This window comes from Syngnathus typhle, linkage group LG6, assembly GCF_033458585.1.
Source record: "Syngnathus typhle isolate RoL2023-S1 ecotype Sweden linkage group LG6, RoL_Styp_1.0, whole genome shotgun sequence".
NCBI classification, from domain to species: Eukaryota; Metazoa; Chordata; class Actinopteri; order Syngnathiformes; family Syngnathidae; genus Syngnathus; species Syngnathus typhle.
Genome location: NC_083743.1, coordinates 3,388,147 through 3,401,720, shown reverse-complemented (window position 1 = coordinate 3,401,720; position 13,574 = coordinate 3,388,147). Strand labels below are relative to the sequence as shown.

At 48.0% G+C, this 13,574-nt stretch overlaps 1 protein-coding gene and 1 long non-coding RNA gene across 5 annotated transcripts in view; one reads left to right on the top strand and one right to left on the bottom strand.

Annotated features, from left to right (window-relative positions):
- cux1b (cut-like homeobox 1b) overlaps positions 1-13,574 on the bottom strand; it is a 53,873-nt gene that overhangs the window by 22,115 nt on the left and 18,184 nt on the right. For all 4 annotated transcript variants that reach the window (XM_061280192.1, XM_061280191.1, XM_061280193.1 and 1 more), the window contains exons 3-6: positions 10,944-10,991; positions 6,041-6,119; positions 3,558-3,695; positions 1,701-1,824 (exon numbers count right to left, since the gene is read on the bottom strand). In XM_061280192.1, the coding sequence (XP_061136176.1) occupies positions 1,701-1,824; positions 3,558-3,695; positions 6,041-6,119; positions 10,944-10,991 (389 nt within the window). The remainder of the gene's footprint in view (positions 1-1,700; positions 1,825-3,557; positions 3,696-6,040; positions 6,120-10,943; positions 10,992-13,574) is intronic.
- LOC133155140 (uncharacterized) lies at positions 10,063-13,572 on the top strand. Its single transcript, XR_009714591.1, has 3 exons — positions 10,063-10,629; positions 12,340-12,530; positions 12,810-13,572. It is a non-coding gene; the product is annotated as an uncharacterized LOC133155140 (long non-coding RNA).

Sequence of the window (13,574 nt, the reverse complement as noted above, 5' to 3'; positions counted from 1 at the left end):
TTTCTCAACCCCCCCCCCCTGACTAAAAATCCCTCCAACGCAACCCACTCCTCATTAGACCGCCCTATTAGGCAGGAATGTCTAGCCACCGGGGGCACTCGGCACCCCGGGGGCGGGGCCGAGGAAGTGGGGCGGGGAGGCGCGGGCCTACAAAAACCACAAGGATAAAATAGATTCATTCTTAGCATATAAAAAGTTAGTCTCTGCTGAGAAATTGCCGCCGCGTGTAAAAACATCAATAATCTAGCACAAAGAGTGTCTTTATGGCACTCTTTGATGCCCCCACCCTCCCTTCGCCGCCGCGCCGTCTCTCCTGTCATCTCCATTTTTTTTTTCCCCTTGCCCTCAATTTCATCCTTTCATCTCTCCACTTCGCTCATTCCTTGAAGAAAGCTACGTATCGGAGGTGCCATCCATTTTCTGTACACCCCCCCCCCCCCCCCCCCTCTGGCGGGCAGGAAGTGGGCCCTCAGACAGGAAGGGGGCTATAAAACACTGACGTACAGGAAATGCAAACGTGACAGCTCATCGTTGTCTTAAAAATCGGGCTCGTAATAAACAAGGGCAGTCTGTCGTGATCAGAGCGAAGACGATGGCAATGGCAGCTCACCTGTGAGACGAAAGAAACTTCCATCGCTTAAAAAGATGCCAGATTACAATTCCAAAACAAAACAGCGTCATTTGTTAAATATTTCCTCGGGCGCTTTAGTTTTTTTTTTTTTTTTGTGTGTGTGTATCAAATTAGACTTTTCAAAGGGTTTCATAGAACACAATTGTGTTTCTTTGAACTTTGAAATAGCACAAACCAAGATAACCTTATTTAGCACACGCTTTTGACATATTTGACTTAATTTGGCATCACAAGATAGCATTTTACATTGAGAAAACATCTGGCGGCAATGTGCTTTTTTTTTTTTAAATCATTCATGACTGCCAGCCTGTTTCGGACATATGCACTACCGTTCAAAAGTTTGAGGTCACAAAATTGTTTGGGTGAGCCCAAACTTGTGAACGGTAGTGTATATATTTATTTAGATAATTATTTACAGATTATATATATAATCTTCTGTGTAATTTTTTTAATAATATATATGTATACTTATATTCATGGATTATATATAATCTTATACAAATATAAAATATAATTTATAATATTTAATTCATAATATTTTATTATAATAATAGTTACACTACCGTTCAAAAGTTTGGGGTCACCCAAACAATTTTGTGACCCCAAACTTTTGAACGGTAGTGTACATATATATATATATATAATAAAATAAAATAAAAATCCAAATGTTTTTTTATTAAACGAGGAAGTGGCCCATTACAATTAATTATGAATGCTAATCCCAAGCATATCAAATCAAGTTATTTCGAGGGTTTCATTCCACTCCCGGAGCCAATAAAAGGACCCGTGTGTAACATTAAATCCAGACGGGATGGTTGGAGTAGTTCGCGGTGAAGACAGAAAATAGCAGTCTGAGGTGGCTGATTCCAATCAAGGTAAGTGGCACAGCCATGGGAGAAATCAGCCATTGTTTGACTTTCCAATCCCGCATTCATCTAAAAGAGCCCAACGCAACACCAAAATGGCTTGATTCAACTGATGACGAGTGAAAAATGAAATGAGCCGCAGTGCAAAATCGAATCAAAATATCACACGGTCATCCGGGATTCAAATCTCAACACACACACACCTCTCCTTCTCTGCATAGTCGTTGTGCAACTGGAGCTGCGTTTCTTGTGCCAGGTTCTCTGCTTGGTTCTTCAGCGACTGCTCGTATTCGCGGATTTTTTCCTTCAAGGCCTTGATGGTCACCTCTGCAGGGGGGGGCGAGAAGCACGGGTCAGCTGATGCAGTTGGACAGGCAATGTAGAAAATATTTGGGGGAAACTAATAATATATATTGTTTCAAATTCCAGCCAAACTTTAAACAGATCTGCATCATCACTTGAACAGCAACTGCGCGACCCCCTTTTGGTGTGCCTGCCTTGGCCACCTGGGGGCAGTGTGATGAATAGAGCCAGCTACACCTCAGCTCCTAATAGCAATTTGCTGAGGATAAAGAATCCATGTCCTAGTATTGCAAATCTGCTGACGGCTAACTTTCGAAAATATCAACACAACAAACCAAAAGACACCAAAAGTATATACATGTAGTACTTGTGTCCTATTATTCACCAACGTCACATTTCCGGCGTGAGCCACTGCACATTTCGACACGCGTTTGTCCTCCCGCCCATCCAAAACAAACGGAGGGCACACGCGTGTTCTCCGAGAGCAGACACGCCGTATTCATTAGGACTGCATTAGTGCCGCAACCCCGCTGACGGCGGAGCTCGGCCCGGAAATAAATCCAACACATAACTGGAGTAATAAATAGGCCTCTTGTGTATGTGTGTGGATTTCTCCGAGAAAGATATAAATGCCCGAGACGGTGATAAAGAGCATTGCAGCCTTTGACTGAGGGCTCTTAGCACGCATATGTGTGTGTGTGTGTGTGTTGGTGCGCGCGTGCCTGTGATTTAAACTCCGGTCTCACTACTCTGACACATAATCAATAGAGGAGAGTCCCCTCAGAGCCCTCTTAGCCCTTAACTGCTTAACTGAACTTTAAACATTTAGGTTGCAAGGATCAATGGCCCCTGCGCCATTTGTGTGTGTGTGTGTGTCTAACAGGAGTGGGAGTTCCACGGCCCGTTTTGGGGTTTAAATATCCCCCCATCTATTGAGGCGGGAAGGAGGGATAAAGGATGAGGGAACAGAAAAATCAATGGCAGAATGGAACCCTGCCGCTATCGAGCTGCTCCAATTAACCCTCGCTGTGAAAAAGGGAGATTCCAAAACATTCCCTGCGCCCTCCAGCCCCTACCTCCCTCCCTCCCTCCCTCCTCCTCCCCCAGACTTGAAATTAAACAAGTCCTTCTCGCTCATCTCCGCCTTTGTCACTTTTTCCATCTTTCTTTACCCCGAGGTAGCCCGTCGTTTTTTATTCATGAAAATGTGCCACATGTTCTTTCCCCCTGAAAACCTAATTGGAAGAGTAAAACCTTGTACATTTTGTGCTTTCAATAATGCACGAGGCGTTCAAATATTTCCAAATGTGGATTAAAAATGTCTGCCGCCCGCATTCCTCTCCGCCGCGAAACGATCGCCGACGTACGTTGCGAGCGCTAATGCAAAAGGAAGACTCGATTCTATTCACATTAGCGCCGCGTAGGCTCGTCGGGCCATCTATTTTTAATTATGATTGCAACCATTTCCAAATCACACTCAAGATTTATAAAGACGCAATTCAAAGTGGCACACGGCTCTTGAGTTGCTTGTGATGTCAGGATGGATTATTTATTTCCAAATCTGATTAACAGGCTCCCCTGGTGATACTTTTTGCCTTTCATCATCTTCACGTGTTGTGAACGCCAATATTGCCCCGCCCCTTACTGTCTTTAATGCTTGCAGGTTAACAGTTGATAGCCTCAATCGAATAAAAGTTGGGACACGTGACCATGAGAATATCCACAAGAAGACACTTTGACGCCGTCGCCATTCTAACCTTGATTTTTGACCTCTGCAAACTCTTTGTTGTAGTCCTCCAGTGTCTCCCGAAGTTTGGTGTTCTCCGTCTCAATGTCGTGCATCCTCTGGAGCTTCAGCTGCAGCTGCTGAGCCAGCTCCAGCACAGGTACGGGATCTGCCACAGGCGCACACCGTTTAACACCCGGGCGCAAAACAGATTACAACAACGGCAAAAAGCGCATTCGGCGGGCCCCGGGAGAACTAACGTTTGCCCCCCCTCTAACTGAAGTGTCCTTGAGCAAGGCGATGAATCTCTAACGGCCGCGGGAACATTATTTTGCCGCTGACCGTGACCTCTGCCCGTCCTCCGGAGAACCGCCGGTGCCATCAAGGACAAAATAATACCGCGAGCGCTAGCGTTCTAATGGTGCCGGCGGGCTAGCAAGCGACTGCAGCGGTAAACGTGCGCGGCTACTTCCTGACGTTCGACAAAAGACGCGCTGCGGGGTGTAAATTGAGGGGTGGAGATAAGTACGGGAAGGGAAATGTGATTAAAATGGAAATCAATGTCAATTTAATTCCATTGAATTACACTGTACATTAAAACAACAATTACCAATCCGTCTCAAGCCTGGCCTGTTGAGTGGCGTGGGTGTCAGCTAATGAGAGTGTAGCGCTAGCTAGCCGTTAGCGTGTTGAGTTAGTCCGGGTGAGTTGTGGCCACCGGCGGCTCGTGAATTATTGCGTGTTGGTTTTTTACCGTTTGCTCAATGAAGGGACTGACAGTAGACCGGCGGCTGTGTCTATTTTTTGGGTCATTAGAATGCGTTTGAAATGCCCATGCTAGGCTATTTTAAATTAGCCGACGTCGTGATCATCCGCGTTGATGATTGTGTAAGCTCCGAGGCACCGCTTTCGCGTGAACCATCGTATTATTCACCTTATTGAAATAATCAGCGTACGTAGCTCATCTCATTTTCTCTTGTTGGGACTTTTAGCTTATCGCCGCGCGCAAAGTAGAACTGTCGAAATGAAATTTGGAACAAACCGACATGAACACATAATCCTGACCGAATGACACCGCAGCCAATTTGTGATCAAGTGCGACTGCGCTCATGTCGCAATCAAGCGGCTAGCCGCTAGCCATGCCCGCGAACATCAGGCGCGGGCTATACGACGCGAAAAGCAAGCAAACGGGAGGAAAGGCAACTTTCTGCAGGCATCTTCCCCGACATGTCTGAATAATACACAGTCAGTGTGATGAAGAGAGAGCCCTGTCAGTCAGGCCAATCACTTCTGATTGGTGCTCATGGGTGGCAGACTGGTGACAGGCAGCCAAGAGACGCGGGCGACGCTCATCAGCATGCCAGCGAAAAGAGCACTTTGTGTGTGTGTGTGTGTGTGTGTGTGCGTGTGTGTGCGTGCGCTGCAGATAAGAGGAACCGACAGCTTACAGCTGGGGGTAAGGGGCTGCGCGTGTGTGCGCGTGTGTGTGTGTGCGCCTCGTGTCTGACACAGTTAGATATCTTAACTATGCTAATGAGAGATCAGCGGAGAACGATTGGAGAATTTCATGCTGATTCCGTGCCGTCAAGGTGACACGCCGTGCGCGTCCACGCCACGTGTGTGTGTGATCACGTGATCTGCTCGCACAAACAAAACATGAAGAAGCATACCCAGACACCCCGGATGGAGACTCATATCGGCGCCCTTGAAATGTAACTTTCTCTGTCTTATCAAACTGTTGTCCTTCACATAACCCCCCCCCCCCCCTCTCCCCCTTTCAAATCTACTGTACAGCCAGTTGGAAGCAGTTTGACTTGTGGGCCACCGGTGCTAAACGTTCTCGCCAGACACCTTTAATCTACAGCAGAGCGCACTGGGCTTGACTAAGCGGGCCTTGAGCTGATAGAAGACAGAACAAAACACGCCGTTTCCACTTTCAAGACCGCCGCATTAGTCAGGCTGCTGCTGCTGCACGCGTGCATTACATCATTGTCTCGCTGCAAGTTAAGAATAGCCCCCGTCAGTGGCGCCGCTGACTTATTGGGAGCAGTACAATCCAAAGATATTACTGTAGGTCTAACCGTGTGGGAATAGCGTGACCTCCTTACGCTATAGATGAACTTGACGCCTCGCGTTGCGACGTACGTGGCCCCCTTCGGGGGAAGCCGGAGCTCTGCTACCGGCGCCGCGTGTCCCTCTTCGACCTCGACCGCGCTGACTGCTCGTATACGTCGCGGCAGCTCCACAAGCACGAGGACTTTTTTTTTTTTTTAAAGAGCTCTTCAAAGTCAACACCAGTGATGAGATCTCATGTGGACATATTAGGGCGCTGCGGCACGCCTGGATGCACCGCCGAGGAGCACCGGAGGGATGGTGTCGTGCTTTTTTTTTTTTCCCCCTTCCTCATCTGTTGGTGCCGCATGCATGCATGCATGAAATGGTCGTGACGACATTTTTGTAGCTGCCTCACGTGTCCGGATCGACTTAATACGATAACGCGAGGAGACGTCTTACCTGGGACATCGATTATTTTCTTGTACACGTTTAAGAAGGCGGCCTCTGCTTCTTTACTCCTCTTACTCAAGGCGTCGATCTGTGTTGGAGAAAGAGAAATGAAGGGTTAGCAGGTTGGCGACACCTCAGATGTTGGGGTGGTGTGAGATGGAGATGTTTCCTCCGAGGCGTAGAGTTGAGTTTCTGTTTTCATAAATGCAGTAGGAAACTACTTTCCAATAAAAATACAATAATGCCGACTCGGTATTGGTTTAGTTGATGATAACTGCACGTCTGTACTTTGGCTAAAAAAAAAAAAAAAAGTTCCGATACTACAAAACCGACACCAGTATCTGTGGAGATTATTTTAAGGTAAGCAGAGATGACAACACTTTGTTAGATAACGGCGAGCTCTGCAAAATGGAGGCTGAATTCCGACTAATGTTTTTAAGCCCCGTCATAATTCTAAAAGACTAACAACAGGGCTCCGTGTGTTTACGTGTAATCAATTTTATTTTCCTTTTCTAACCCTAACCTCGAACTAAACAGCAGCATAACTTTGATTTAAAATAAGTCTTGGATCCAGATCTCATTTAGCGAACCGTTCTTAGACTTGCCCGGCTTGTTATAAGAGAAACAATTTTATTTTTAGATCACCTCCAAAAACATAACCGCAGATGTAACAAGGCGCTGTAGACAAAAACTGACAATAAACAGAAAAGAAAACAGAACGTCTTTGTCATGGCGTGGAACAATCACATTGAACAATATCGAATATTACACGAGTAAAACATTACAAATGAGAAGTATGCACTACTGGCAGCACCACGCCTCAAGTTTCCTCAAGGGGGAAAAACTCAAAAAGGTCACTTAAGCGACCATTTTGGTCGCCGTCTCAAGCCCCGGACGTCACAAAATGGAAGTTGACCGCAAAATAATTAAAGTAGGGTTGTGTCCCGGTTGCGCTTATGGACTTTGTCACGTAGCTTTTGTCGCCTTGTCTAGCGGGCCTCCAAAGCTCGCCGGATTCCGCTTTCCAGTCCCTAATGGCAGCTTAGCGAGCGAAACAAACCTGTATCGCTGGGTGGTTTGGTCGCCGTCTGCCCTGACTGCGTGTTGGTATGTTGCGTGTAACCACAGTTGTTGTGTTTCCTTCCCGTGCAGTCGCCTCAGCTGTTCAGGCGGCGACGGACGCGTTCCGTTTGCCGCGTATTTCTGTCTGTCTGTCTGTCGGTCCCGAGCGAGTCCGAGTGTGCTCGTATCCCCTCCAGCACGCTGACATCATTAAACAGCTGGCTCAGTCTTTCCAGCCGCAGCGGGGGCAGATTATTCGCTCGGCTCTTAGCGGCAATACAGCGGCGGATCCATTACCGACGCGGCCATTAGCACGAGAGGACGCCGCATGCCTTTCCATCCCCGATATTAATCGAAATGGACAGCAGGAGAATGGATCCGGGAGGGATTAATTCCAAAAATCGTACGAGAGACGCTTAATACGCTGGTCAACGGTGAAACGGCGATGGAGCGTCACGCTTCGAGAAGAGAAAGCCGGCCGGCGACACATCTGAAGTCGAGTAGAAATGGAGGGAAACAGATGCCAAATAAAGACTTTCAGATGTTGCTACTGTACCGGGCAGCGCTACAGCTAACTTGGGGGCCTCACGCACTCAGACTAAACAGCCATGTGTTTCTCTTCCAGCTCCGCAAGAGAGAAAAAAAATTGAATGGAGACAAAAGCCTCTACAAGTCCAAATATTAAGTCTTCACATTCCCGGCCAAACCAGTAGCGTTGTCGATGGGTGGTTAAGAAGTTCTCGCCATTGTAAACAAAGTGGGATCCATGTAATTCTGCCTGCGCTCCGATGGGAACCTAATAAATCTCCTCACATGGCTTTGATTCATCTCGAGATTTTTTTTTTTTTAGCCGCAAAACATCTGGCCCTGGGTCGGTTGATGCCAGCAGCCCTCCCTCCCTCCCTCCCTCCATTATTTGGCTCTTTCCAATTCTCCCTCTTGTCACTTCCATGTTCTCATCCATTCTTTTTTTTGAAAGCATCAATCTTTGTCACATGCTTCTCATGTTTCACGCGTAAGCTCCGGATAGACAGGTCTGACGTGTCTCACACACACACACACTGGCACAAACACAGTGTCCTGCTGTTATTCTAGAGTACAGTATGTAATTGTCGCACGCCGCTGTCCCGTGCGAGTGATTGGGATCGTCAGTTGCGCGAGCGCTAATGGGAGATTACGGACGCTGCCGACTAATACTGCTAACACGGCATGATCAAACCTCTTCAACGCTCGCACACTGTGCGCTCACTGGCCTCAATATTAGCACAAAGAAAAAAAGGAAAGACACAGCAACTACTGTATGAAATGATAAAGCTCACTTTGATTGACCCCCAAGGTAAGTAGTAAGTACCGTAATTTTCGGACTATAAATCGCTTTTTTTTTTTCATAGTTTGGGTGGGGGGGGGGGGCGACTTATACTCAGGAGCGACTTATATACATATATATGGTTTTTTTTTTCACTTTTTTTGGGCATTTTATGGCTGGTGCGATTTATACTCCGGTGCGATTTATAGTCCGAAAATTACGGTAAATCATTTAATCCCCGACGCTTGTACGAGTTTGTTATTGTGGCGTTGGCTCATCTATGGATCAAATGCTCAAATTATCTTTACTGCCAAAGTGTCAATCAAAACGCAGAGTCCTTCTTTTTCTCTGCTCTCGTAACAGCTCGTGGACAACCGCACAAATATCTACAAAAAAAATGTAATGGGATGCATGGGGGGGTGCACACTCAGAAAGTGATACACATTATCTTCCAGAGGCGGTGAAGGAAGACAGCTGCATGACTGTACAATGACGGGGCCAAGGTCAGTGGTACGGCAGCTTTATATAGCCCGACATGGGAGGCAGGAAATAGACGTTTAATGTAGGACACACCCTACAGTTAGAGGCAGGTTAACTGCAGGACCAGAGCCATTAGAAGACCACCCAGGATTTGCAAATACAACCCTTGCGGTTCCCAAACTGCCGCGTGCTCCGCCAATCCCGATCACATCTGCTCTTGCATCCCCCCCCCATACCCGCTTGCTTGCTCGCACGCACGTACACTCAAAACAAATGAAGTGACACAAATGACATCGAGAAAAAAGCTGGCAACTGCAAAAAAAAAAAGGGGGGGGGGGTGCCGAGCGTACTGTACGTCGGCACCCTTGGGCCACCGTCACTCAGCAGGACCTCACTCCACTATCACTGTGTGAAGGGCATAGGGCCCACCTGAGTGTTTTGTGTGTCTGTGTGTGGGGGGGGTTGTGTGTGCATGTGTGTGTGTGTGTGTGTGTGTGTGGCCCCACTGGAGTCTGATAAGGGGAGGCTATGGGAAGCAGAGACTGAAGGCTTGGATAATGGAAAAGCTTATCTGATCGATGGACCAACAAGGAACACTGAACACACACACACACACAATCGCCAAAGTGAGGCCTTATGGAAACGGTACAGTTTATCGGTAATAATTACGCCCCGCAGGCAATCCACCTTTCCGAGCGCCACACTTCAAAGTTGTGTCTGGAACCGACGACATCCAGACGCTTGCCGGAGGACGAGTAAAGGAAGACGTGGCGCTGTCTTGTCCTCCATCAAAAAAAAAAAAAACGCTCAAGGGGGGGTAAGCAAACAAAGCCCGGGCTAAAAATTACACACTCCCGGCGCGTCTCATGTCGTGGCACGCCGGCGGAGCCGAATAGTCGACTGATTGATGGGCTTGCTCCCAGACCGGTGCGGGTGTACAGTATTATCTCGATAATCGCACGATAATGTCTCCCCGGCTGGCCGACCACCCAGCGAGCGAGCGAGCGAGCGGTTTCCTCAGGCCGTGCACGTCGAGGTGTGTCGAGAGCCGTGGAAACAGCTGACAAAACCCCAATTACATCGCTGCGCTTTCTTTCCTCTAAATAGACTGCGGATTCATCAGCAGAAGGCGCTGGAGTCGCTTTGAATTATGGCCGCCTTTTTTTTTTTTCTCCTCAGCACAACCGCTGGCTGTGGTGGCTGCCCCGACCGACCGACCGACCGACCGAGGCAAGAATATGGAAAGTAACCCGGTGTTAAACTGTAATATTCGATAGCCAGTAGCACAACAGCCCTGCCACTATCTATTGCCGTGATTTGGATCGTGTGTGTGTGTTTGCTAGGAGGAGAGCTAGCCGCGGCAAATGTCCACCCACTCCATCCCCAAATAATGCCCGAGTCCACAACAGCCGCCTCCACTCTTACCCTCGCTCATATATGGGAGTGAACTGGGAATGCTAAGAGGAGGATGGGGGGGGGGAGGAGTCAGCATGGAAATAGGGCAAAATGATGGAGGAGGAGTGCAAGTGTGGGAGTGTGATATAAGCGCACGCACACACGCAAAGTCATCTCTTATAGGTCAAGGTACATGCAAATGTAAGCGGCGAGGGGGGTGAAACGTAACATTGAAATAAAAGAACCGTGTCGCAACGAAGAGCGATGGCCCGCCATCGACCCCCATAGCCAAAAACAAAAACAAGCCGGTCGGACGTGCGGGAAAAATAAACAAAATGGGAGGAAATGGCGTCGGGTGAGTTGCGACGGGGCTAAAGCCGGGGTTTTATGATGCTTCTTTTTTTTCTCTCCATCGCAGGATGCAATTTAAACACCCCCCCGGGCGACGGGACTTCATGAATAGGACAGGAAAATCAAGGGGAGAAGAAAAAAGTGGGAGGGGAAATGAGATGGTGGTGAGAGAAAGAAGAGAAGGTGCGCGTGGGGGGGGGGGGGAGGGGGTGATCACGGGGAAGACTACAAGCAAGTGAAGTCAGCGCGGCTGTTAAAATGGCGTCTTGTGAGCGTTTAATGAGCATGTTTATCACAAGAGTAATGGCAAGCACTCACCTCTCCTTGGAAGCTCTTGAGCAAAGGGGCGACTTGTTTCCTAAAGTCCTGGGAGAAAAAGAAAAAAAATGCAGGAAGGAAGGTCAGTGAGCCTCCTTGAAATTTAAATCACGTACGCAAACAATTACAACGGAATCATAAAAATTGCTTTCCATGTCTACTCTCACCACAGCCAATCAGGTAAGAGCGCTACACACGTGTGAGACTGATGAGCATGAGACCAGGTTGGCACCCTGGGGTGCCCTGATGGACCGGGCTTCTCATAAGAGCAGGTGCAGCACCACCTGGGCCACCCAGAGGCGGTTACGAGTGCGTGCGAGGCGCTACCATAAGTAGCTAAGTAGGCCTTCATGCAAATTGTCCCCCATTTGGATTTTTCTTTTTTTTTTTATTTCACTGTACAGCGACTGCTTTTCATAGCGCACGAGTCCCATTGCATGACTTCCCGGTGCGAGTCAGCGCTTTCTGATTAGATAGCCGGTGGAGTGGCCATGTATCAGGGGAACATGCAAATCACCGTGCTGTTAGCCTCCGTGCTAGACGGACTGAACTGGAGCGGACGGTTAAAAAAGTGCAGCAGAGGAGGACATTTTGTACAGGAACATTTGATTTGCACACACGCTCAATATATATATATATATATATGAAAAAAAAAAAGTGACTTAATGAAGATGTGAAGTGGGGCGACCACGTATCCCAAACTGACCCGTCTGGCCAAATCCTGGGTCGGACCAGACAGGCTGAGGACGGGTCGCGACCTCGCTGACCCGCCTCTATTGTTACCTCATCAGGGGTCGCCGTGGCTGTTTGTCTGGACCAATTCAATATTCCCCCTGCCAGGGATAATGACCTTCACGACCTCAGCCCACCCACCCCCCTCGCCCCCCTCCCTCCTTTTCAAACACACGCAAGATAAGCAGACACAAAACAAACACCCGCGCGTAGCAGACGAGAGCGTCTCCTCTCATTCGCGATGGATTCCGATTAGATCCTAATTTCCCTTTTAGAAACGCGCCGCTCGTTCCGTTTGTTTTCAATGACTTTCAACTTTCCGCATACATTATTGACGTACAATAAACCTAGAAAACGTCTGAGTGACGCAACCCGCTCGAGTCGCCAACTTTGTTCAAAGAAACTTCTGATGACACCCCCCCCCCGCCATATTCTTTGAATAAAAATGGCAGAATAATTGAAACAATAACAGCAAATGAACATTTCATATAAAGACAACAATAACATTACTGCTTTTGCCCAACCTTTCCCGGTCCCCCAAACCCCCGTTTGGTCATTTCTCCAGCGCGTCGCCCCATTGGCCCTCTCCACTTTCAAAGATTTATGACCATATAACATAACAATGCGCACACACACACGCTGGTCAATCTATGTGTGTGTGCAGACGGCAAGAAGAAGAGGAGGAGGAGGCGAAGGAGATGGATGGCTGGTGTGTGAGCTGCCGGCAGACAGCAGACAGGCCAGCCCAAGGAAGCCTCTGGGGAATATGGAACTCCCATTCGCTGTCTGTCTGCCCTGCAGCCAAACACAAAAACGTGTGCGCATGTGCACCCGCAAACACACACACACACACGGGTACGCACAAGAGTTTGCTTTACTACCGCCGCCTCTGGCTAGCAATCTTTGGGGCATTTTACAACCATCACCAACCAGGTTGGTAGAGGAGCCTTGACTAACTAAAAGGGGAATTAAGAACACAATGAATCATTTAGACCACACGCACGCACGCCGAAAAATCAGCATGTCAGTCCGAATGAATAATGAAAACTTTGTTGGGTTTTTTTTTTACGCCGCATTTCTTTGCACTACTTTAAAAATGCTACAAAAGCCGCGCGTGTGTGTGTGTGTGCGCAGTTCACAGCGAGTACGGCTGAGCAGACAGTCGACGTGGGCCTCGCTCTCCTGCTCGCTAAATTATGGATCAGAGACGGACTCCCGCTCAGCTTAATGCAGTCTGATCTGATGTGACTGTGATCTGCGCTGACTGGTGTGGACCGTAAAGAGCTGACGGGCTGGCTCCAGAACGGGCCACGCAGATGTGAGGGACACAATCGGGGCATTTTTTTTTTTTTTTTAATCGGGCGGTGTCATCAAACTTTACGAAGCAGCCCTTTTTTTTTTTTTTTTGCCACTCCTTTGCAAGTGTTGTGCCTTTTAGTGGCGTTACAGGCTTGTAATGAATCCTGTGGCTCGACTGGGTCGGTCGGCTCAGATTCCTCCTCCGCATACCGGGGAGATGCCAGGGGCCACGCAGACGCCAGAGGAGCCTTCCTAAATCATGGCCTTGTTACACTGATGAATGTCTTTGCCCAGATATCTGCCTCCGTGTGCGAGTGTGTTGTGTGTTTATTGTGCGATCGTGAAGCACGGGTGCCTTTCCTTCTGCAACGGTTACATTTGAAAATGATATTGGAGATGAGTGTGGGGCCTGGAGTTGAATTGGCGGAAACAAAGGAAGCTACAAAATCCAACGTCTTGCATCTGGTCTAATTTGGAGACTGAAATTGGGGGCTCAACCAATAAAAAATAAAAAAAATTGAGGCCAATGTAGATTATTCCTCGGACGATTCATATAAAAATGATATAATGAATAAAATATAGATTTTTTTCTCTTAACGC